Here is a 24,730-nt window from a genome sequence, read left to right on the forward strand (position 1 = left end):
CTCTTTTCCTGAACTTATTAAATGTTTTATGTTTAGCTCGAGAGTGGTGGACCTCTCATTGTAGTAGATGAAAATGGCGTAGACCGTCAAGTCGGTATCGTGAGTTACGGAAACGCGCATTGCCCTAGCAACGCACCTGCAGTGTTCACCAAAGTTAACAGATATACCCACTGGATTCGCTCTGTGGTTGAGATTGTACATGGCCTGAGAATGCCAGGTTATGTAGGTTTGATTGACTCGATTGATCCGATTAAATAATATTTTTACGGAATATGCTTTTCAGGTAACGTAACTGCAGTAATGTTACATACCTAAACGTGTTCGGTGCAATATAATCGGATGCGGTTACTCTAGTAGTCAATCAGTGCACTATCACTGAAAACGGGTACAAAAATAGTACTGAATAATCCAGTGTTATACTTATTACTGTGAATCAGTGAATATTCACTATTTTCAGTGATCCACTGAGAGTACATAGTATAATAATGTATGAATATCTGATTAAATTGTATATTCATTGAAGAATATGACCATTTCTTCGATCAAATTTTATCGGTAACTGCATTTCATCGAATATATCCAAAATTTATTCGGGAAACTTGATAAGAAAATTAAATTTTATAATAATCGTTGGCAACACTATTTAATCGGTTTATTTAATGGAAATTTTTCACAGAGCAATGCGTAATATCGTGTGAACCAAAATTTTAATGAGCCAGTAAAAAGAATTAGTATTAAAATGTATTTAATTCGTGTATATGTAAAACAAACCGTGCTCATTAAAAGAGAATATAAAAATATGCGTGACGGTCCACACAAAATAACCTTGCATTCCCCATGAACGTCGACATCGACTCGATCTGACTCGTCGGGTGTTCCCGCGGAAATAAAAATTAAATTGTCAAGACGTTACAGTAAAACTAAAGCAATCAATAACTGTTGGAACAAAAGAATTGTAAAATACACGAGAACGATGGCAATATCGTTTAAACTAGCGACGCAGGAACCACGCAGTTTAACTAAACTAATTAAAGGAAAGCGGTACTCACTCGAAAACCTGTCGCGGAGCGAAGCGATACTATTGTGCACTCGTATTACAAAATATAAAAGAGCGCATCGGAATAATCTGCTCGTCATACAGACACACTACTTGCATTATAGCCACAATTTCAATGTTGAACATGCAGTCACTTTAGACAAAGGGCCTTTCTATAATATACTTTGATCTCTGAAATGCTCTACATCAATATGCAATCAAATGGTTTCAATTTATAAACGGATACTGCGTTGCTGGAGTCGTATCTCCCTCTTTTAAATAAAATCAAGTCTGTGAACTCTACGTAAACGTTTTATTCACAGTCGCGCAGTATACGATTAATGAGTTCTTATCCGATACCTAATAAAATATTCGGCGTTCTCCTATGTATTGCAATGCGAACACAGATTCTTCGCGTCCATCGTCGGTTTTTAGATTTACTCATCTTAACAAACTGCTATTTCGCAAAATTTTCAAAGATGTTATGCTTACAACGTCGGATTCGAGTGTTCCGTCGATAAAGGAATGTATCGCGTTGACAAAAATTGTCTGATTGGGTATACATTTGATTGTGTTTACGTATGGAGCAACTTTATTTGGGACATGCCTTCCACATTTCATTATACTTTGACCTCATTAAGATCTCATATATTAGCGACAACGCGAGCACTAGCGACAGTTGCAATAAGAATCTCCCGAAAATTACGAAAGAAACATTTGCGGGATCGATAATCAACCTAAGGTGAGCGATATCAATAACATATTTCCAAGAATTTTAAAGTAAAAAATTAATTAATAACCTTTACATATTTTACATCTCACAAAAGCGTTAATAATCTCGTTAGTTGTCATTGTTGCCTGAATATCGCGACTACGTAAAGGATTATTTACAGAGGCGGCGCGCAAAACGTGTATCATGGAAAGTGTGAAGATGTTTTTATGCTTTACAACCAGTTTAATAGTGTGTCAGTACACCCACGGATATTATGAACCATCGTACTCCGGTCCATACCCATCCATCCATATCCCTCCATATCCGTTCCCAATTTTTCATCAACCCCCTTTCCAGCTACCGTGGTTCACCAGAAACGGCACATATTCTTCCAACTATCCCGGCGACGTTGTCTTTCACGCGCTTAATATTGGTGAGCAAGTTCGCGAGCAACGTAAAAATTCAACAAGCGTTAATTAAATTTTCGACTCATACAGTCCAATGATTATTCTATGAGTTTATATTATTTTTGCCTACAGTGCTTCTTTCTGTAATAAAATCAAAATATGGTTGTAACACTGTTAATTTGCAATCAAATGCTTGCAATAACGTAATATTTAGATAATTAACTTGGATAAGATATACAATTTCACACGTATGTAACTTTCGCATACGTGTAGTTCATGACATTTTTTATCGAAGCGATGATCGTCGCTTACTGTTTTCGTCACACTGACATTTGTTTCGAACGATGGACAAAGGCATGACCAGAAAAGCGGGCGAAGCATATGCGAAGCCGGGAATGTTTCCGTACATGGCAGCGGTGCATCATCTTCTGGGAGACGGACAAACCGAGCAATGCAGCGGTACAATCATAAACAAAAGATGGGTTTTCACAGCCGCTCATTGCTTAGTGAAGATGCCATTTTTCGTGGTGTTCGGCATCATCGATCAATCCGGCATTAAATACGGCACTCTTAAGGGCCCCGGCGTGTCAATGATTGCGACTGAAGCACACGTACACCCGCGATACGAATCAGGTCACAATGATATTGCCTTACTCCACATGTCACAGGATATTCCCTTTTCCGGTAAATATGTTTAAATTAATATTCTTCCTTCTTTCGCGCTTAATTATACGTCAGCGATATTTAATTATTCCATGGGTAATACGCAGAGAATTAATAATGATAGGGATAACAAATAGTCTCATAAATATGGAGACTCGAGAATGGAAAATTGTATCTGATAGCTACAGTAGTACAATTCTCCGTGTACTTTGTTACAATGTAAAGTTGGACAGTATAGACAGAAATAGATTTCGTATTAAATTATTTTGTTAGTATATAGCATAGGTGATGAAAGTTTGATGAGTTTTGAACGTTGTAAACTGCTAAAAATATTACTAATGTATATTGTGTCTCAATATCAACTTACTGAAATTCTTGGTTAAATATAGTATTTCTTTATTTCAGACATGGTTAAACCCGTCAAACTCGTTAGTAGCAATAAACCTTTTCTGGGTAAAAACGCTTATGTAATCGGTTGGATAAGCATAATCATAACAGATGACATGCATATCAATAGTAAAAAAAAGCTCAAGTACATCACACTACTGATTATAAGCGTTGAGGAGTGCAAAAAACATTGGGAAATCGACAACGATCACATTTGCACGGAGGCAGGGATGGAATATCCGAGTACTTCCCTGGTAAAATATTAAAGCTATAATTTTAGTCTAACTTATTAGACACCCTCATATCATATATTGTACTAAAAGTAAACCTCCTCGTTTTAGGTCGTTTTAATAACTAGCTAGTTATTTAGGTAGTTTGAATAAATGAAATTCGAAGGCGTCTCTGTTTTCGTAAATTTACTATTTGATATTTTATTTTCAGCTCGAGAGCGGTGGACCTCTCATCATAACAAATAAGCAGGGCATAGACCGTCAAATCGGTATAGTGACTTACGGACAAACGCTTTGTCTTAAAGACGCACCGGTGGTCTATACTAGGATTTCTGTACATATTGAATGGATTCGCAATATTATGTTCTCACTTACAGTGGAAATCATTCTTGAGTAAAGTGTAAACGCATAATTACATAGTTACATGTTAGATATTTATTAATAAATATAACTGCTCGCGAAGTCGCGAGGTGACCATTATCGTGACTGTTTATTGGAGAGAGAACGAAGCCGCGAATCCAACAGCGAAGCCATCACACGCGCGAGCAAGTATCGCGCGGTCCGTTGTACACTCAATAAAATTTGTTGCGCCTATCGTGGAAGACTTGGATTATTAAGGAAGTCGGTCCAGAAATCAGCACAGATCTATGCAGATGAGTGCGAACAGAGATACTGTCTTTTATTGCGATAGAGACGTTATAATTTATTTACGAGCGAGATGTTATGATTGCTGCTACCGTGTTCCTCGTGGCAGAGACGATGTCAGAGAACGATTTCGGTGAAACACGTCCTGCTTATATTTAATTATCGGAGTCGCTTCCTGCTCCTATGTTACGCCAATCGGAGGGCGAAGATTCGGAGAATCATTTTCGTCCGAAAATCTAGACAAGGGAGAACACGCTCGAAAACCTATCGCGGAGCGGAGCGATCGTCGCCAAATTATATTTTTCGCTAACATCCCTTGAAAATAGTCACTGATTTACAGTTATAAATATACCACTGAAAATCGCAGTTTTCAGTGATAATCCACTGATTGATTTTCGGAGAGTAAAGTTTCCAAAATTTAAATTTAGCGAAACAACGGAATGGCGAAAAGGGAATTCGCACACAGGCGGCCAAGTTCCCTCGGCACTGCCCTACAACTACGCCTTCGGGCTTGTAACGATTTGAATTAACTGCTGTCGTCGACAGCGAGCGTGTTGGACGAGCTCGAAAATAATATTTTTGATATTGAAATTTTATTGCGTCGCCGCCGCTGTGGCACCGGAAGTGCCGGGCTACGTCGGATACGCCTCTCGTCGTTTACCACTGTAATTGAATGCGGAACGCGGCGTGAATCTTCCTGGGGGGAAAGGGGGGTACAACGGGAGCGCGAAATGTCTAAATTTATACAGATTGCACGCGTGCAATTGCACACGACTCTATTTTACACCCTTGAACGCACTGCGCGGTGCAAAACAATTGGGAAAACGTCGCACGTTCTTCCGAAATTTCTACCCGGGCCGTTAAACGAGGCCTCTAAATTATGCCGCGGCAATCTGGTTAGAGCAATTAGACGCAAACGGTTTTACAGCTCGCTCTTTCTTTTTCCGCTTAATTTGGGCTGCTCAGGCGTCACGCGTCACTTTTTCGTTAATGGCACTTTGCTGCCGCGTCGCTGAACAAACCATCGATCGTGTCATGAAACAGAAAGTGTCTTAAACTTCTATGGAAAGTAATACGAACGTATATTGTGCATCGATAATTTTTGGAACTTATTAGTAACATATATTTCTTTATTTCAGATTACGTTATGCCCGTACCATTCTTTGCTCATCCATTAGACAAATTTACTGTGGGTAAAGACGCTCGTGTGATCAGTTGGGCAAAAGATCGCATGGCTGACAATGGTACGGAAAGACTCAAGTACGTCACATTGCCGATTATAGACAATAATATGTGTAAACGATACTGGGACATCGACAGTGAGCACGTTTGCACGGTTGCAGGACTGGAACGAGACGCTTGTCAGGTAAAATAATAAAGCTGTCTCTAAAAATAGCGGACAAAGTTATTGCCTCGCCCTGTATATAAGTGTAAGTAGGTCATTTTAATGCAATGCAAATTATCTTGCCTTAGGTTGTCTTAACAAATTCGAAGGCGTCTTTTTTTTCTTAAATTTCGTATTTAACATTATATTTTTAGAGTGACACCGGTGGAGCTCTCGCCGCAGTAGATGTTAATGGCCTGCAACGTCAAATCGGTATTGCAAGTTACGGAGACACACTTTATTCCAGCGATGCACCTGGAGTCTTTACTAAGGTTTCCGCACATATAGAGTGGATTTACGATGTGACACATATACGTACCCTGGGAAACGCGCTAAAATTTTATCCGACAGGTAAACATAATTAAGTAAGTATAATTAAGTAAGTATAATTCGTGTATATTTGTACAAACCCTGTGCCCATTAGAAAACCACAGAAAAATATGTTTATAAAAACATATATGAAATTATTATACATTTAGACACGTAAGTAGACATTTATTATCTCTGCAACTCCGCTATTATATGAATCCGTTGGATCACCTCGTAGCAGCTGGCATTAACCGATCGATTGTCAAATCGAACGCACGCGACAATTAATTGTCCATCTCTGCCGATTTCACGCGCAGCCACCGTCCTGCTCACATGACGCGAGTGATTTTAATTGATGTGACATTGACTCGACGAAATTCGACACATGAACTTCGTTTCGTGCGCTCGCGGCGTTGCATCTAGCAGCCGGGCGCCCGCTCGTTTAACGCATTCGTAAATCAACAGCAATTACCGCTGCTTCACATGCTCGCGATAATAATGCGCGTGCCGAAGGGCTTAAAACACAGGATAAATACATGCTCGACAGCTGCGCTTTCGCAATTCGTTGGCGTAAAAGCACCACTGCTGACTTGTTCCCGGTTCGAGCTACGGACGATTGTCCCGAGGGAGCGAGGGAAAGGGTGGGTTAACAACTATCCAGCGGACTCTCTTTTCGCCACCCCCTTCGGGACCGGGGGGGGGGGGGGAAATAACCGTGTTTCCTCCTTCCATCCGCAGTCATTACCAGCTATCGCGCGGGGAGGGGGGGCGTATGACTTTGGGCTCGTGGACCGTGCATAATAGCCACTCCGTTCCACGCTATTGTGACGTCGTCTTTAAAAGCTCACGGGATAGTCGCCGAAATGCTGAATAAGCGAAGCCGTTTGGCGACCCCTTACGCGTTTCGACTATGTAACGGTGATCCTACTTTCGTGAAGACCCTCTCGCTGTTGCTTCAGAAAATCGCGTTTCCCGATGCAGTTCATTTTTCCGACTACGTTTTCCGATAAATGGCGTATCTTTTTAATTAAATATGCAGTATTATATAACGTTACAAGTAATGTGACAGTTCAGATATTAAACAGACACGATCTTACATCTCGAAGCTGAATGATCAGCTCGAATTGACTTAACAGATCAACCGGAGTCGCCTAGTCAATTCGATAAAACAGACACGGCTCATTTGATCCTTGCCGCCATTTGTGTTCTACTTCCAAAGTTTGCGGGAGTTCTCGGTTTTCCGTAAACGCCAAGTTCCCTACCAGCTGCGTCAGCGGTCTTAATTCGTGATCGTTTGTAGTAATACGAAAATTTTCGGCGAACACATATATTATAATTGTAGTCGCGTAAGCGACCGACGCGTTTCGAAAATCACGAAAGTATCTCGAGATAAAATACAAATTAGAAGCACATCTATTTTCGCTTGATGTTTAATAGATTGCACCTTAAACTTGGAGATTATTTAAACGTATTTCGTACATGTCAGTATTTCGACTTTGGCAACTTGGACAATACGTTTTCCAAGGTTTAAAGCGTTCGGAACGCCGATAGTATCGGATAAATGAAACGGAAGAAAGTATTAAGCGCGAAGAAGAGGTGCACCGTGAGGGTGTCATTTGTATATCGCCGTCGTCTGAATTTCTACGGATTAAACATTTAATTGCGTTTCAGTCGCTTATCCTGCGAAACTTGCGAGCACGGATGCTTCGGGCGGACAGGTGTGCGCGGCTTTAAGTTTCACGACGCTCCCTCGAGGTTTTACGATCAGCGGACCGGACGAAGGCTTGATCCCGGATCCCGGAATACGGTGTTGGCTGGTTCCAGCGTCTATCTGAAGCCGACACTCCACAGATGTTGTTTTCGGCTTGATCCCGTCTCACTCGATAAGTCGATTGCAATGGAAAGGGAAAGTCCACACCCCAACACATGCTACCTCTTTATACACTTATAAAATGTTCAATCTTTCTCTATGCAGGTCTTGTCTTTAAAACAGTATGTTTAAATACATTGTAAAACAGAGGGAGGGAGGGATTGGTTGATCCTTAGCAGCTTCCTCAGCGATTTGCACTGCGGATTAATTTACGTTATTTAAAATATTGCATCTTCGTTGAACTGATATAATTTTTTTTTATTCCTTTAATATTCGTTTCAACAACTCTCAGCTGACAATACGTTTTCACTCTATCGTCTAATATACAATACATTTTTGTGCACTCGTCGTTCTCCGGAATTGTAGCGAGAAAGAAAGAATGAGAGTGTGTGTACGTTATGAAATTTATGTTTAAATTATTTTCAAAAAGTGCGTCAAAGTTTCTTACATCTTTTAATAACAACTTTAACAGAATTTAATCTTTGAGAGAAAAAGGATTAGCCATTCAGAATCACACGATTGAAGAAAAGAAAGTTCCAAAGGCTACCAATAATTTCATTTTTATTAAAAAAAATTCCTTTTTAAGTTAAAAAAATTATATCAGATCAACGAAAATGCAATATGTTAGTTTACAAACGTAAGGAATGTTTTAGTGCAGTATTACTTCGCACTTGGGAAGAATGCAGGCAAGAACGAAAGCGAAATTCGGGTCTTTTGAAGGAAAAATAGAGAAACTCGGCGGATCTCGATGGATCATTCCTATTACGGGGATTTTGGGCGAGGTACGAAGCGAAACGAACGACCGGATCGAAAATCCACTGATGTTCGTGCTGGAAGATTCGGTAGTACGTGGCCGTCGGCGGAATAGGAAGTCGAACTTTATAGGTTCGTAGGAGCTCCCTTGACGTTTTCAACAAGATATATTACATCTTCCGATGCAACTGACGGCCGAAAGTTTCCTGCCAGTTCTATTTCTCGATGCAAATTGATAGCATTTATATGCGTTTCGGGTGAATTTTAATTGAAAAGCTGCCCGCGATACTTAAATTCAAGCTCGAAGCGGCGGGGTAGTAATCCAATTCGCATAATGCATAAATCACAACGTATTATCCTACCGTGTTGTATCGAATGCGAGATGTCGTACATTCGAGAGCGCTGGTAAAAATTAAATTTAAAAGCGATTCCGCGCGATTCAAAGGTACGCGCGATTCTTCACAATTACAAAGTTATTAATGCTCATCGTTAACGAGCTCGGGAGTTGAGTTTCCAATTAGGTACTTTGCAAAACTTGCCGTTCTCGACAATTCGCGATGAAAGTGGACGCTCTCGGAGACGCGGGAAACAGTTATTTGTTCCCCCCCATCCCCGATTTTTCGATTCGTTGCTATCATATTTATCGCGCGCATAAGCCCGGCCGAAAGGCCGCTGCAGTCGCGAGAAAGTGCCGTTATCGAGCCGCGCACGACCGGACGGCGATGCAGCCGCATCTGCATCCGGACGTTATCCGGGGCGGTCGGCGACTCGCAGTTTCCCACGTGGGGAGGGGGGAAGAGAGATAGAACGTGGGTGAAACAAGGAGAAAAGTAAGTTTAATGGGTCAGGATGCGAGAGGAGCGCAGCTGCGATCCCTGGCTATCGAGAGCCGAAGAATGGGCTGGAAGAAGAATATCTGTGGAATTAATATTCACACCGAGCGTGGACTTTTTTCTCTCTCTCTCTCTCTCTCTCTCTCTCTCTCTCTCTCTCTCTTTATTTTCCTCTTTCTGTCTCTCAATCTCGTCGACTTCCGCGAACTTATAACGACCGAGGTGTGCTTTCTTGAACTCTACCCTCGTTATCGCACGGGATAAATACGCGATTTACATCGGCGATGTCGCGCGGACGTGCATTGCTCATCTGAATTGCAACTAGATCCCGGATTGTCTCATTTTCCGACGCAGAGAAGATACTCGCGCGCGCGCGCGTTCGGTGAAATATCCATTACGTTCTTGATCCATAAAATTGGATGGTTAATGCTAAGAATCACGTATACGTGGAGAGTTTTTCCTCAAAATTCGCCCTCTGAAAAGCATGTAATCATGGCACTTTGAAGAAATTAAGAGTTTTTGAAATTTCACTAAACATTTTACTAGTAAAATTTCAAAAAAACTCGCATAAAACTCTTGGAAATGTCACGATTACATGATTTCCAGGATAAATTTTAAGAGAAAATTCTCTCGGCGTTCCATTAATATTTTTTAATTTTCTGTAGACACGATTCTATAAAAATACCAATAGTAGGCCGCGATATGTTGATAAAAATATGTACATTACACATAATTCATTTGCCTCCGGGGGAAGATCGGGACGGTACTCTGTCTCAAATTTCTAGCCTGCCTTATCTCGTTCTCTCTTGCCGTCCCATTCCCCCTCGATGCTTGAGACTTGCAGACTCCTGTCTTTTTATGCAGTGTTCGCAATAAACGACGGTATTTTCAATTATTAAAGAATGCGATAAAGAATGCTGTGTAACGCTTGCATTAACGACAGCGCGGTGATGCCGGATAATCGAAAAATCATTAATCCCGCAATTCATCATGCACGCGACGTCTCGGGAGAATGTTTGCAAGATCGGTTCTCGTTACATTCTATATTTCATCGGCTTTGCATTTCGATCGCTCGATAACCGATACGTATATTTACTAAATTATCAGCGGGCCAACAGCGCGATGCGCGATACATTTCGCGCACCGCGCGTATATCAATTAACAATTATCCTATTAAATAATTCCAACCCTCGGCCGTTAAAGCTAATATCGCCCGTTGCTATTAGCGTTACTCGTCGCTCTATAAACGTCCACGCATACCGCTAACAAGCGAGCCCTTCCGCAAAACGCCCCGCACTTTATCGGCACGCCCCGCCCTCGTTAAGGTGGCGTGCGCTAAGCGCGATAAAAAAAAGCCGCGAGACCTAATTTCCCCGCGACAAGTCGCGCTAAACAGTCGCCCTCGCTCCTTGAGCGGCCGTTATTTCTCGGACGATTACGTTATCACGTCGCGACGCCGCGCCGGCCGCTCGCGTATCAATGTCGACAATCACGGACGATTAATTGCGCGAGGCTATCGCGAGGTAGTTGCCTAAATTAGCTTACAGATTAACCCTTTCGCACTTACCGTCCGCGATGATGGACATCCCTTTTCCTCATTCGCAGTGAGCTAGTGTGTAAAATCATGCCAAGTAATTGAGATATCGTCAGGATACATTTTTAAATAGCGAAACACTGGCAAATTTTATAAACTCGCGGCTGCTCTTCGGCAAACGTTAAAAGTATGTGGACTACAAAGGCTGGAGAATAATTTTTTTTAAATTTATTAAACACGTGCCAGTTAAAGGTCGGCCAAAATTTATTTAAGATTAAAGATTGTTGCGCATATACAAAATAATGAACGCGTTAATTTGAGGACACTTATTTTTTCTGTGAAGAGTCGTCGGAAAAAGTCCTTTAAAAAATGACAGTTAGAAATTTCAAATGAATTTGAGGTAGAAATTGAAATTTTCTTCTTAAATAAAGACCGGAGGGCTCGGCAGCCGTAAATTCACGCTTGTTGCGGTGCGTCCCAAACCAGGCACCAATCATGGTCGCCGTCGCCGGCGTCATTAATTGAGGTAATACTAATTACCAACAGCTTCGTCCATTCCGGCGCGATGATACCGTGATACGCAAGCGGTGATAATTAATGAGCTAGAAACTTTGGTTGTTCCATCAGCCGCAACAATACGCACCGATGCGGAGCAAGAAGACGGCGTCACTCATTAGGCAAACTGTTTCGCAACAGGCACGGCTGATGAATCATTAGTCGAATCATTAGTCGACTTAACAAGTACGTGACAGATTTTCGGCAAGCTGGCGAGCCGCGCGAATGTCGCGCGTCGCGCTGATGAGCCAATATATGCGGAAGTAACAATGTTCTAATCAATTATGAGAGCACGGAGAAATACGCTGTACATTCAAATTGGCGGAATACTCGCGGACATGATATATATGTTAATGATTATATCATCTGAAGCCTAAATTCATTTGCACGATCGATAACCGCGACGCAAACTTGGAACTTTAAATAAAATCCGTTCAATTATCTCGTGGACCAGTTGCATAAATAATAGTATAAAACATATTTCTGATTTTCATTTATACCGTTCTTACATTTAATTAAAAAAAAATATATGGAAGCCTAAATTAATTTGCACGATCGATAACCGCGACGCAAACTCGAAACTTGAAGTAAAATCCGTTCAATTGTCTCGTGGACCAGTTGCATTAATATAATCAAACTGATTATTGATTTTATTTATACCTTTCTTATATTTAAATACTTAGAGACGCCCGTCTAGACAGAGGGAAGTTCGAACCCTGGCTGAGGTAAATTTTTTGCAATAAATTAAAAAATTAAAATCATTTAGACACTAACATCCTGTCTCGGCTCTTACATCTTTTATTCCTTCGAATTGTGATTTCTTATATTTTATTTAAAAAAATATATGGACGTGAATTTTCAGCCTCACTAATTGTGAGTGAAAATTAAGTCAAGTATTAACAACGCTTTTCAATTCGATATATTTTGTTTTCGCGAAAGCCGCTTGGATCGTTAACGTTATTTGATAATTTGGTAACACGCGCTAAAATGTAGATAAGAAAAGACGATATGTACGAGCGAAAACAGGTCGAAGAACACGAAGAGCGTTTTAGGGTAACTTGTTACGAAATTACGATTTCCTTTCAAAGCGATAGGAAGTCGGTAGCAATTTCTACGGCTCTTCACGCGAAACCGCTGGTCGGTTTTCACCAATGGTTTCAACGGAGAAAAGCGGTACGTCATTTTCTCGTAATACCCATCCTTTCGCTCTCTTTTCTCTCTCGCGGCGGGCTTTTGTGCTGACTGTCGTACGATACATGCACTCGTCTGTACGTGGTACAGGGCTCACATTTCGTGCTATAACTTCCGTAATCAGGCGAAAGAGATACGAGAACCACTGGAGGGACGAACGAAATTGGAAGCAAATCACATGTCGGAAACGCAGCGCAGCGCGGAAAGGGCAACCTTAAGCGAAACGCGAAAACTCAAATATCGTATCGTTTGCCTTGACATGACTTGTCGCGCGTGTTTTATATACAGAGTGTTCGAAAAAGGCGGTGCCAAACTTTTAGAGTACAGTGCCCGTAAAGACAATCCAAAGAGCCTCAATAAGTGCTCCAAAACGATTCGTGGTGCGTCGCCCAAGATGAGTAAATCCTCGACATTTCTCACCTCCGTCCTACTCGTTATCTCTCCCCATTTGTTTTCGAGGAGAGAGACAAAATTTTTACGCTCGGTACTGTCGTTCGTTCGCAGCGCGACAGGGAATAGTTACGGACACTTTGGCAGTAGCAAGAAAAAAGGACACGAAAACTGATCGATGCCGACGCGATCCGGGACACGGTGAGGGAATGGACGTCTCTGATTTCCAGTAGTGGAAACAGACAGCGACGCCAGACACTCATGATTCTGCCGATAGCGATATCTCTAAGCGACGATTGTAACGTGTACTCGTGGATGCATTTGTCAATACGTCAACAAATAGCTTGCAACGCGTGCATTTTTGAAAAACGTAATATCTCCAGGAGGCGATTTACATTAAGGGCGTCTGCTTAAGTAGATTTTGTCTTAAAACAAGTTGTTTGTTTAAATTTTAAAGGCGCAAGTTGGAAATTTGCACGTTGCTCATTATCTGGGCAAGTTGTTTTTTCTTTCAAGTTTGGCTTCCTCATAGAGAAAGCTTTGTATTAAGTTAAGGTGCAAATTGAAAATTGCTTCCGCAGAATTTTTTTTCGCGCACACCCTTGGGACAATCTACCGTAAATGAAATTAAAGTCTCCAGAAGTAATATTTCAAATTCGAAAGTTTACTTAAAGAAGTTAAAAATTTATTTAAAAAATTTTAGAGTAATTTTGGACGCTTGAAGTAATTTTTAGATAGCCAAGTCTGTCGAATTTCTCGCTAGAGGGCCGCGTGGCATAGCACTTTTTCTCGTAAGAAGAAAACCGCACGCGGTATTATAAATTATACCACATACTTTTCACAATTCTTAAAGTTTTCCTTTAAATTCTCAAAGTAAGTTTCGAGTTTACCTTAAATAAAAGTTTAAAGTGTCCAAATTTACTTTTTGTATTTCTTATTTTTCTAAGGTATATTTTCCCAAGGGCACAAAGCTTTCTCTATAAGGAAACCATATAAGTCCCTAATTCTCAAAATACCTATCCAGTTGCACACAATGAATCCTACAAAACTACTCTTACGAAAAAAGCATTGAATAATTACTGGAGTTCGGTAATTGAATCGTTAGAAATTGCTGATGTACAGTAATTTTCTAGTAATTATTTCGCTTGCATTTCTCTAAGGGTAAGACTGCGACTATCGTAATTTGAAAAGGGCCAATAAATAGCTCGCCGTACACATTTTTGTGCAATGGCATTCTTGTCGTGAAAAAAATCCGTTCGATAATAATGACGTGGGGGACTAATTAGAAAATTCTCTCGAGCGCGCGATATCGTCGAAATAAGCGAAGCCGATAAATCCACGGCTACTAATCCATAGGCAAACGCGGTCATTCAATTATCCCGTACTCGGATCTCTCCCTGGAGATCTGGTCGCCGGAGATACGGCGGGCGGATTGGCACTCACGTAAACGTCGAAAAGAGCGGAAAACAGTGGCGGGGAGGAAAGAGGGTACCGTCGACTGAAACGAGGAGCTCAAAAGCGAGTGTCGTCACCGTTGGTAAATGCAGCGTTATCGTCCCCCGTCGTTATATACCGCAGGCCGTGCACCGTTATCGCGTTTTATCAGAACCTAGACCGCTGAAAAACCACCCTTACTCTCGCCACCGGTCTCGCGATGTCTCCTCTCACGCGCTTCCTCCCCGTCCGGCGTGTTTGCTTAATTCGATTCCGCGCCGCCGCGCAACGTAATAGAAATAATAGAATTCGTCTGGCGGAACGATAGCTCGAGTTGTTGTTGCGACCAAAAAATGCAAAATGAGAACGAGAGGAGGAAGAAAAACTGTTGGGTTGCGCGATACGAGATAATTCCCGTGTTCCGAAACAGATATATCGACGTTTTCAGTTAATAATCGCGCGAATCCGCGCACGTTCTATTTATAATCCTGAAATAATAAGTCGATAATGATGTGACTGTCAAGTGCGACGCTGAGAGATACGAACAATTCTACTCAATTTCATCCGTAATTAACTGTCGTGCGAGAAATGTGTTCCAAAAATATCCTACTGTTCCGCAAGATTTTCAAGTTACAGTAAGGTACTGAAAATAAAGCTGTCTCTAAAATTATCATAATTGTGAAAAGATATTAGCATGAGGAACTTGATAAGAGGGAACTCGAGATTGAGACTGTGTGTGTTTCGAAACACGTCCACTCTATTTCACAATTTTTCTAATCTGCGAGAAATGAGACGTATTATGAAGGTTGTTTCGCTGCAGCACCGGGCTGGATGAGCGTGAAAGAAATGGATTCGGGAAGAGAAATTGCTTCTCTTAGGGACGCAAAGGCAGCTCATTATTTTAATTTCTCTCAGTTACACGCCCATACGTGCACGCTTTGCTTTCGAAGATTACTCGAATTCTCTTTCAAATTATTCTATTGCATGACATCTTAAGAAATGATAAATATATGACGTGTCGAACATATTTCGTTCTGCTTTGCAACTAAATAAAGTTCCAAAAAGTTTACTACATGGAGAAAATTGTCTCTTAAAATAATGTAAACGTGAGACAACACGGCGTTTTGAACTTTATGAGAGTATAAAAAAAATTTTATTAAACATTTTACTAGCAAAATGTATGGTAAAATTTCACAAACTCTCGTAAAATTATTCGAAATGTCATGTTGTCTCACGATTACATAATTTTCAGAATAAATTTTGATACAGAGAAATGACAGTTCTTTTTTAATTTAAATGCTAATACCATCAAGTAAGATAGAGCAAGCGTATCGCCAATGTAAGTTAATTAGTTATAAAATACATGTATATTGCGAATATATTTATCAATTTAAAAACGCGCATAATTTATGATACAAAAGTATTGAAAGACAATTACGAATCGGCCCTCACAAAATCTTTCCCTAAAACAACGGGGAAAGTTGCCAACGAGTTCGAACGCGTTGCATTTCATAAAAGGTAACTTTACTTGTTACCTTTTCTGTTATTCTTGTATATCCTTTTCTCCTACTGTTAAACGTTCTCCAGTTGTATATTTCAGGAGGAAACAGGTGCGCGGAACTCAAGGTTGCAAATCCCGCGCGGGACGCGACACTCGCGGAGCGAGCGCTGTCGCGCAACTTTCCGTGCCGCGGTCCTTAACAAACTCGTGAAAATTTTTCATTTCTATACCGTGCTCGTTACAAGGGCCCCGTTTCTCGTCGCCGCCGCGTCGCTGACACCCTGTAACGACACACGGGCGACGGTTGTTCTCAGCGCGGCGCGACAAATTTGCAAAAGTCATACAAATCGCCGTTGTACACCTGTACCCTGTCGGATTCTCAAAGTGGAATTAGTCGAAACTTTCCTCAGACCTCCCGCAAATCATTCCCGCCCTCCTCCGGCCAGGCCATCCGTTACGGAAATCCTACCCCGTCTCGACGAATTTCAGCGAGGGGTAGATGGGACGGGGGAAACTCCGAGAAAGAAATGCCTCGAGGACTTGAGACATATTTCGCGACGGGTTCGCTCCCCCCAGGAGACGTCCTGTCCGTTATCACCCCCCTGTGAATTAACACGTAACCTCCGTCTCCTCTCTCCTCCCCCACACGGTCTCACCCTTTCGCCCCACTCGATAGGAACAAGCAATTTCCGTTGTATCCGGGCGATTCGTTACCGGAAACGGACGTTTCGTCCTTTGTCTTTTCTCGACCACTGTACACGTGGTCGGCTGTGCCGGGGCGGGCAGGCGGCTTTTCGTTTTGCGAGTACACACACACACATGCACACACGCGCATACGCGCATGAGAAAGGCAAACTCCGAGGAAACGGACGAGGGCAGACGCATAAAGCTTCAGGCTGACACTTGGAGAGTTCAGCAACCCTCCGGCTATAGATCGCATCCCCCTTCGCTGTTCACATCGACCTGCTCTTCCCGCCCCCCCCCCCCGCTTCTCCGTACCCCCTCGTGTAACTGCAATTCCACCCGCCGTGATCGACTTTCTTACGCCGTACCGTCCACTTTTTTTATTAGCTGCCTCGCTGTTTATTCGGGCGAATTGGCAGCGCGAGCGCGGACGCGCGAAAAAACATTGTCTATTTCCTTAAAACTTTTTACGCCCGCTACGTGATACGGACGATCTGCTCCGACGTGACCCGCGAAAATGTTTCCCCGACTACCGCGTGGACAAATAAAAAGACCAAACGGAAAATGAAGAGCGTCAAGACGTTACAATTGCGGCGAGTGGCTCTCGGGGAAGAAGATACGGAAATACAGATGAGAAAGAGTAAACGGGGGAAGCGGGTGGCAATTCTCTGGAAACATACCCCGGTAGAAATCATCTGCTCGGCGGCTAATTCACGCGTTCGCGAACTTCGCACCTCTCGCGCAACTGTGCTGATCGATTTCTCGGTTTTGATCGATCGTATGCTATAAATTAGATGCCTGATTTACGGATTATCGCACACTTCGGTACTTTGAACGTGGAAAAGAGTTCAATGTTTCTGCCCTTTCGTACTCTCTAAATTTTTTGGAGTGGAGTCTCACCCTGTTGGAGTGAAATTTCACTCGAAGAAGTAATGAAAACCAGAAGAATATTATTGTCGCCAGTAGTTGATTGAACACAGGAAGAAAAATTATTTAACGAATTTACGCTGGCTGGATGGTTTAATTTATCAATTTCTTCCAACGTTTTCGACCTTCCGGATTGTGGTGCTTTTCAAGGAAATATATATATTAGTTAAAAATTACATTGTAAAAAAATGTCATCCGTCTCTGAGTATCGGTCGGAGAAAACTGTGCTTGAAGGCACGTCCATCCGACACAACAGCTACAAGTAGAACTGATAATAATGAAATAATGAAAACACTGTCAGTCCGAATGGAGAGAAATTTCACTTTTTGAAAGAGTGCCATTATTCACTCTTTACTTGGATTGTTTTACCTTAATCGATTATTGTTAGCAGGATCAAATTTCACGAGAGCTTCGCTATTGTTTGCTCACTACAATCATCGCATGTAGAGACTGCATTCTAATATTCACAGCCAGTACTGAAAATCTATAATTTATGTGGCAGTTTCGCTTATTCTGCTGATTGTCGCGGAAAAGAACCGACCCGGCCCGCGTCTCACTTACGAGTTCGGCGGCCACAAACTAATGACTTCGCTTTAAAAATAAGAGTAAAATTCTTCGCTTTTTGCCTTGGAATTAATTCGCTCTATTGGAATAAACATTCACTCGAATTGAGTGAAGTGGCCAGTGGCACCATGGTTCGAGTGAAAATTTCACTCTAAAAATTTTAGAGAGTACTGATTGTATATTTTCCGCTAAAATTGAATTTGCAAAATGTACAAATAATTTCACCCTATTAACTCGCGCGGCCGACGATTCAAAAAGCTACGTAGTCGCATATGGCGATCGACCCGTTGGAAATTTTTCACAGTGCAGGAGGCATTTAGAACGTTAATTATTTCTGTGCGGAGTTAACCGTTTATTCGACACATGGCAGTGGTGCATAAACTCCTGGGCCACGGAAGAATCGGGCAATGCGGCGGTACAATCATAAACAAAAGATGGGTACTCACAGCCGCTCATTGCGTAGAGGGGGGGTCACAGAAATTTTTCGTGGTGTTCGGCATCATCGACAAGTCCGGCATTGGATACAACACTCTTTTAGGCCCCGGTGTGTCAATGATTGCGACTATAGCCGTCGTACACCCGCTATACACACCGTCTCAAAACGATATTGCCTTACTCCACATGCCACAGAATATTCCCTTTTCCGGTAAATATATTTAAATTACTATTCCTCCTTCTTCCTTCTCTTGCGCTTTATTCATATGGCGGCGTTATTTAATTATTCTATGGAAAAGACGCGGAGAATTAATAACGATATGAATAACAAATAGTCTCATAAATGTGGAAAACTCAATAATGGAAAATAGTATTGTTTATCTGTACACTAGGAGTCACTAATGCCTTGCCATATGAATTTCGGTACATGTAGGATAGATACACATTTTCCATGTATGTATATTCAACATATAGAAATGTGTTGATACGTGCGCAAAATTATGTGGGAAGGCATCAGTGATTCCTAGTGTACACAGCTCTTTTTGCAATCTTTGAGATGTACTACAAAAATATCACAAATTGACACGTTCCGCTACGTGTTTCGGTTCCGAGTCGGTACAAAGTTTTACGATATTTAAAATACGTGCGACTCATGTCAGATCTGTGTTACGTAAAAGTTGTCGTTATTTTTTATGGCGGTGACTTTACACCTCACAAAAGCTGAGTATACATTTCACTAGTAAAATCATAAAATTTGCAAAAATTCTGCGTGACGCCGCGTTGTCCCACGATTACTAATTTTTCCAAATAAATTTAAGACAAAATTCTCTCCGTGTACAAATTTGATACAATATAAATACGAAATTATTGATTGAACATATTATAATATTTCTCTATTTCAGACACAATTGGGCCAATAAAACTCGCATATAATCGGGACGAACACTTTACGGAAAGAAACGCTTTTGTGGTCGGTTGGGGAACAAATGGTATGACTAGCCAAGATTCGACAAAACTCAAGTACACCACATTGCCGATTATAAACACCAATGTGTGCCAGCAATACTGGTATGTCGACGAACGGCACGTTTGTACGGCCGCAGGACTGGGGCGAGACTCTTGTCAGGTAAAATATTATAATAAGGCTGCAGTTTTAGTCAAAATTATTAGGCACCTTCATAATCATATACTGTACTGAATCTAATATCAGGGAAGGCTTTTATTGTTACAGTGAAAGTTGGTTATTACATAAAAGCAATGAACGCTCTTAAACAACTTTTAAACAATAGAAATCAGTCTGGTGTTAGATTTAGTACAGTATAACGATTATAAGGCTGTCTAATAATTTTGACCAAGGCTGTACAGTTTATTATAATATGCGACAAAATAAATTATATACACGTATAAGTAGGATATTTTATCGCACAATGTGAATCACCTCGTTTAAAGTAGCTTTAATAAATAAAATTTGACGGGGTCTCTCTTATCGTCAAGTTAGTAATTAATATTTTATTTTTAGGGCGACAGTGGACCTCTCATTGTAGTAGATGAAAATGGCATAGACGGTCAAGTGGGCATTGTGAGTTACGGAAACGTACGTTGCCCTAGCGACGCACCTGGAGTCTTTACAAGGATTTCTGAATACAAGCACTGGATTGACCAGGTGGTATCTCGCTGAGAAACTCGTGTGTGTGCATGGTAATACTTCCTTAGGTATCAGATAGAAACTCATTAACCGTATTTTGTAGAAAAGTTACGAAAATGTATTGAAGAAAATAAGAGAAACGAACAAGCGTGGAAAAAATACACCTAAAAAATATCCTTGCCCATCTAATCGGATAATCAATTACATATTAACAAACGGGTATATTCCATTAAATTTAATATCCGATGAAAAATATCATCGGTTCTTTTATTCAATTTTATCGGTAACTGCAATTTCATGGGATAAATTCCATCGAATATATCCATACTTTAATCGGAAAACTTAATAAAAACAACCGATGGTTAATTTTCCATCGGAAACGCTACTTAATTGACTTATCCAATGGAATTTTTTCTCTACGCAGTGCGTAATTTCATAGTATCGTGTGAACGATAATTTAAATGTATCTATAAAACTCGCTTATGACCGAGACCGAGACATTTATTCGTCTTAACACAAACGGCTAGTTCGTATTATAACTAAATGGATTTTTGGATATTACCCGAGAAAAGCTGTAAAATTAAATTAAAATAGAATTGAGAGACATATATAAAGAGAAATTAAAAAAGATATGGAACATGAATGACATGTAAAAAACGTGGTTTAAGAGAAGGGTGGCCCGAGCGAAGCCGGGTAAGGCCGCTGGTTTATTATAATTTCATATTATTGAAAAGGACCATCTCGGCTGATCGAAACGTCTGACGTTGAAATAGACACATATTCATATAGTCACGTACGGACGAAATTCCAGTAATGTTTTTATCTTAGAGTTCTCTTTCCACTAAAGATGGAAAGTTCTGTTTCTTCGAACCCTCGGGTAGAGTTGCTCTGTTTACTGATAAAATTCCAGTGGGCCATGTAGCCAAAGAGCACTGAATTCCGAGCCCAGATGATACAAACTCTGAGATATCCCTTCTATCTTCTACTAGATTAAGTCCCAAATGGTGGGAAGCCCCAGGAGGGGAGGGCCTCGTCATTTCGGGGTACAAATAGAAGCTCTAAACGCTGTAGGCAGCAATTTGGTATTCACTATTCAGCATTAGACTCTTCAGGCGTAAAATTCTTGTTCTGTTCGGACTTGGAAATTGATGATCATCTTGCAACTTAGAGACACGAATAAAAGGTAAGCCACTGTAACCGGAACTGATGTACTAGTGACACGGTCTAAGATATTTCTTCTAAAGTATCTTTCTATAAAGATGTATAACATTAAAATAAATTAATTTTACTGTCACAATTATATTGTAATTATGCAGGTCTTTGAAATTTACATTATAAAAAGATTTGTTAAGTTGAAAAATACAACTAAGTTATACGCGTCTGCTTGAATTTCTGTAATTTTTAATAGAATTTCTGCAAAAGTTATTTTGTTTAAAAATTAAAATTATTATCAGTAGACTTGAAAAGAATACATATACTTATATACGTACTACATACGTACATACACACAAAGAAATGCTGTTGAATTAAAGAAGTTGCTTGAATGAAACGTTAACGTCACGGGCTGCCACCGGTTTCTTGATACAACATTATTTTCTTGCCGTGTACATACGTGCACACACATACGTCAATAATCTCGTTAGTTGTCATTGTTGCCTGAATATCGCGACTACATAAATGGGAAATTTGCAGGAGCGGCGCGCGGAACAGTCTACCATGAATGTGAAAAGTGTGAAGATACTTTTGTGCCTTGCAATCAGTTTGACAGTATGTCAGTATGCTTGCAGTCATCGAGGGTCACTGTATCTTACCCCGGACGTCTACATCTCCCCCTCCCCCTCCCCCTTACTACCGTGGTTCTGCAGAAGCGACATATCTTCCGGCAAAATGGTCCTTCCCGTGCATACACGTGGTGAGGAAAAAGAAAAATTCAACAAGCGTTAATCAATTTTTTAACTCATACAGTTTGATAATTGTTTTATAAATTAGCGGTCTAGTAAATATAATATACAGGGTGTCGGATTCGATTTGGACCACTCCAAAGATTATAGTAGATTGGGTCAAACTGAGAAAAAAAGTTATATACCATTTTACAAAATCCGTAATTATTATCGCGTAATTAAGAAAAACGTCTGAGCCAATAAGTGCACGGAGGAGCTGAAGACCGGACTCGGCAGACATGCAAAATGGTGTATTATTCTCCTACCACCAGAAAAACTTTTTTGGCGCGGTGTCATATGTCGCGCGTTCGCTCGCTGCGCGCCGTTCGCCCGCTCACCGCTCCCCGCTCGCCACGGTCTTTCATCAATCGATGCATGACTCCACCTCTCGTTATCGGATCTTGAGAGATGTCAACAGATACACCATTTTGCATGTCTGCCGAGTCCGGCCTTCCGCTCCTCCGTGCACTTATTGGCTCAGACGTTTTTCTTAATTACGCGATAATAATTACGGATTTTGTAAAATGGTATATAACTTTTCTTCTCAGTTTGACCCAATCTACTATAATCTTTGGAGTGGTCCAAATCGAATCCGACACCCTGTATAGAAGTCTGTGGTAGTAAATAACATTTTTATCGAAGCGACGATCGTCGCTTACTGTTTTTCGCCACACTGACGTATGTTTTGAACCACGGACTAAGACTGGAGTAAAATAGCGGACGGAACAGATGCGCCGCTCGGAAGGTTTCCATACATGGCAGTGGTGCACAAACTCCGGGGTGATGGAGCAGTCCAGCAATGCGGCGGTACAATTATAAACAAAAGATGGGTTCTCACAGCCGCCCATTGCGCAGTAACCTACCCCTACCCGCGAAGATTTCTCGTAGTGTTCGGCATCATCAACAAGTCCGGCATTATTTACGACACTTTTAAAGGCCACGGTGTGTCAATGATTACGGATGAAGCGTTCATACACCCGGAATACGAACTCGGTGCCAACGATATTGCCTTACTCTACATGCCACAGGATATTCCCTTTTCCGGTAAATGTATTTAAATTAATATTCCTTATCCTTCCTTCTTTTGCGCTTATTTATACGTCAGCGATATTTAATTATTTTATGCTATTTTGAGCTATTCTATCTGCATCCAAGATTTTCAAGTAATACTAATCAATTCCCTCAATTAATTCTGTCGATATTCAGTAACGCAAAAATAATTTTCACTTAAGAGGCACTAACCGAAATGTTATGTTGCTTAACTATAAAAGAAATGGTCAAAATTTTTCCCAGTGTAGAGTTACGAAAAATCCAAATAATTCGATTACTAATTGTGGGCCCCAAAATGGGTTGCTAACGGTTTTAATTTTTCCCAGGGTATGTCGTTTCTCAATATCAGTTTTAGAAAATTATTAGTTAAATACAGTATTTCTCTATTTCAGGCACAATTCAGCCCGTACAATACTATTATAACCAGAGGGATCCTTTTATTGGTAAAAACGCTTTAGTGGTCGGTTGGGGAACAGATGGTATGACTAGCCAAGGTTCGACAAAACTCAAGTACACCACATTGCCGATTATAAGCACCAATGCGTGCCAGCAATACTGGCATATCGACGAACGGCACGTTTCTACGGCCCCAGGACTGGGAGGAGGTGCTTGTCAGGTAAAATAACAAAGCTAGCTTTAGTCAAAATTATTAAATACCCTCCTAATTATATACTGTACTGTATCTAATATCAAGAAAGGCTTTTATTGTTCCTAATTAACAATGGAAATGTAATATAACATGGGTGTTATATTACATTTATCTTGTTGAGTAGGAAATTGGAATATTGAGTTACGTAACTGTTACTTGGCGTTTACTGGAATGTTAAAAAATACAACTTTAACATTTTTTCTTTATTTCATTTTATCGACGACCGGGTCTGAAATTTCGCGTACTGATAGATAAAGTTTACAACTACAACATACTTAAATTTCCATTTTTTTTCTACTTTTGGTCGGTTTATGCAGGAGCCACCTTACTCATAGATTCTTTAGAAAATTTCGTAACGAAAATTCTGATGCCAAAATGTCGAGGCTATAATAATTTATAAATAATAAGCGATTATATTTCACAAATAATAGGCCTGAGATTTGACAAGTGATAAAAGTGTTCCTAGGAAAGTCGCCCTTTTTATTTAATTCAAGTAAAAATTGGCAACATGTTGTAACCTCAAAGTGTTGCAGCTATCAAAGTGGTCGATCAATATCAGTTACAATGAAGGTTGTTACTATGCTAAAAAGGGCGACATTCATAGGAAGACTTTTATCATAGTAGGTCCACTCTCTGTCGGCCCCTTTGATCTTTATCACTTGTCATGTCGCCGTACCTGAGCACGCGAAATCTCAGGCCTATCATTTGTGAAATATAATCGCTTATTATTTCACAAATATTATAGCCTTGGCATTTCTGTATTAGAATTTTTGTCTTAAAATTTTCTAACAAAACTATGATTAAAAAGATGTCCGGTGGTTTTAGTGTACCCTGTATAAAAGCAATGAGCTCTCTTAAACAACTTTTAAACAATAGAAATCTTTCTGGTATTAGATTTAGTACAGTATAGTGATGATAAGGATGCTTAATAATTGTGGCTAAGGCATAATAAGGCTGTATATATAGTTTATAACAATACGCTGCAAAATAAATTATGTACAA

General features: G+C 40.6%; 6 protein-coding genes across 6 annotated transcripts in view; all 6 read left to right on the forward strand.

The window, feature by feature from the left end:
- Positions 1–372, forward strand: part of LOC105562760 (testisin-like) — a 7,942-nt gene extending 7,570 nt beyond the window's left edge. Inside the window, exon 8 of the mRNA XM_012013822.1 lies at positions 37–372. Within this exon, the coding sequence (XP_011869212.1) occupies positions 37–258 (222 nt within the window). The 3' untranslated portion in view covers positions 259–372. The remainder of the gene's footprint in view (positions 1–36) is intronic.
- Positions 373–2,165: 1,793 nt separating this feature from the next.
- LOC105562761 (chymotrypsin-2-like) lies at positions 2,166–4,158 on the forward strand. The gene is made up of 4 exons (XM_012013823.1): positions 2,166–2,181; positions 2,510–2,839; positions 3,224–3,459; positions 3,647–4,158. The coding sequence occupies exons 2-4, from the start codon at positions 2,512–2,514 to the stop codon at positions 3,830–3,832; spliced, it is 750 nt and encodes a 249-aa protein (XP_011869213.1). The 5' UTR covers positions 2,166–2,181; positions 2,510–2,511; the 3' UTR covers positions 3,833–4,158.
- LOC105562762 (plasma kallikrein-like) lies at positions 4,159–7,608 on the forward strand. Its single transcript, XM_012013824.1, has 4 exons — positions 4,159–4,213; positions 5,220–5,446; positions 5,620–5,815; positions 7,445–7,608. The coding sequence occupies exons 1-4, from the start codon at positions 4,159–4,161 to the stop codon at positions 7,606–7,608; spliced, it is 642 nt and encodes a 213-aa protein (XP_011869214.1).
- A 10,679-nt stretch (positions 7,609–18,287) lies between these two features.
- LOC105562747 (trypsin-like) lies at positions 18,288–19,115 on the forward strand. The gene has a single exon (XM_012013803.1). It carries the CDS (start codon positions 18,373–18,375, stop codon positions 18,667–18,669), a length of 297 nt encoding a protein of 98 aa, XP_011869193.1. The 5' UTR covers positions 18,288–18,372; the 3' UTR covers positions 18,670–19,115.
- On the forward strand, positions 18,846–20,122 carry LOC105562763 (chymotrypsin-like protease CTRL-1). Its single transcript, XM_012013825.1, has 3 exons — positions 18,846–18,867; positions 19,347–19,570; positions 19,964–20,122. Exons 1-3 carry the CDS (start codon positions 18,846–18,848, stop codon positions 20,120–20,122), a joined length of 405 nt encoding a protein of 134 aa, XP_011869215.1.
- A 2,491-nt stretch (positions 20,123–22,613) lies between these two features.
- The window catches only part of LOC105562746 (chymotrypsin-2-like), a 4,882-nt gene continuing 2,765 nt past the window's right edge, over positions 22,614–24,730 (forward strand). The window contains exons 1-2 of the mRNA XM_012013802.1: positions 22,614–23,073; positions 23,472–23,695. Of these exons, the coding sequence (XP_011869192.1) occupies positions 22,785–23,073; positions 23,472–23,695 (513 nt within the window). The 5' untranslated portion in view covers positions 22,614–22,784. The remainder of the gene's footprint in view (positions 23,074–23,471; positions 23,696–24,730) is intronic.

This window comes from Vollenhovia emeryi, unplaced genomic scaffold (assembly GCF_000949405.1).
Source record: "Vollenhovia emeryi isolate VEMERY1.0 unplaced genomic scaffold, V.emery_V1.0 DF939184.1, whole genome shotgun sequence".
In the NCBI taxonomy this organism is placed as follows: Eukaryota; Metazoa; Arthropoda; class Insecta; order Hymenoptera; family Formicidae; genus Vollenhovia; species Vollenhovia emeryi.

Excerpts from the sequence above, each read along its gene's own strand:
- LOC105562761 (XM_012013823.1), top strand. The coding sequence starts at position 2,512 with ATGACCAGAAAAGCGGGCGAAGCATATGCGAAGCCGGGAATGTTTCCG. Across the intron at positions 2,840-3,223 it reads ACAGGATATTCCCTTTTCCG|ACATGGTTAAACCCGTCAAA; the intron begins GTAAATATGTTT and ends TCTTTATTTCAG. Across the intron at positions 3,460-3,646 it reads AATATCCGAGTACTTCCCTG|CTCGAGAGCGGTGGACCTCT; the intron begins GTAAAATATTAA and ends TTTTATTTTCAG.
- LOC105562762 (XM_012013824.1), top strand. The coding sequence starts at position 4,159 with ATGATTGCTGCTACCGTGTTCCTCGTGGCAGAGACGATGTCAGAGAAC. Across the intron at positions 4,214-5,219 it reads GATGTCAGAGAACGATTTCG|ATTACGTTATGCCCGTACCA; the intron begins GTGAAACACGTC and ends TCTTTATTTCAG. Across the intron at positions 5,447-5,619 it reads TGGAACGAGACGCTTGTCAG|AGTGACACCGGTGGAGCTCT; the intron begins GTAAAATAATAA and ends TTATATTTTTAG.
- LOC105562747 (XM_012013803.1), top strand. The coding sequence starts at position 18,373 with ATGGCAGTGGTGCATAAACTCCTGGGCCACGGAAGAATCGGGCAATGC.
- LOC105562763 (XM_012013825.1), top strand. The coding sequence starts at position 18,846 with ATGCCTTGCCATATGAATTTCG. Across the intron at positions 18,868-19,346 it reads GCCTTGCCATATGAATTTCG|ACACAATTGGGCCAATAAAA; the intron begins GTACATGTAGGA and ends TCTCTATTTCAG. Across the intron at positions 19,571-19,963 it reads TGGGGCGAGACTCTTGTCAG|GGCGACAGTGGACCTCTCAT; the intron begins GTAAAATATTAT and ends TTTTATTTTTAG.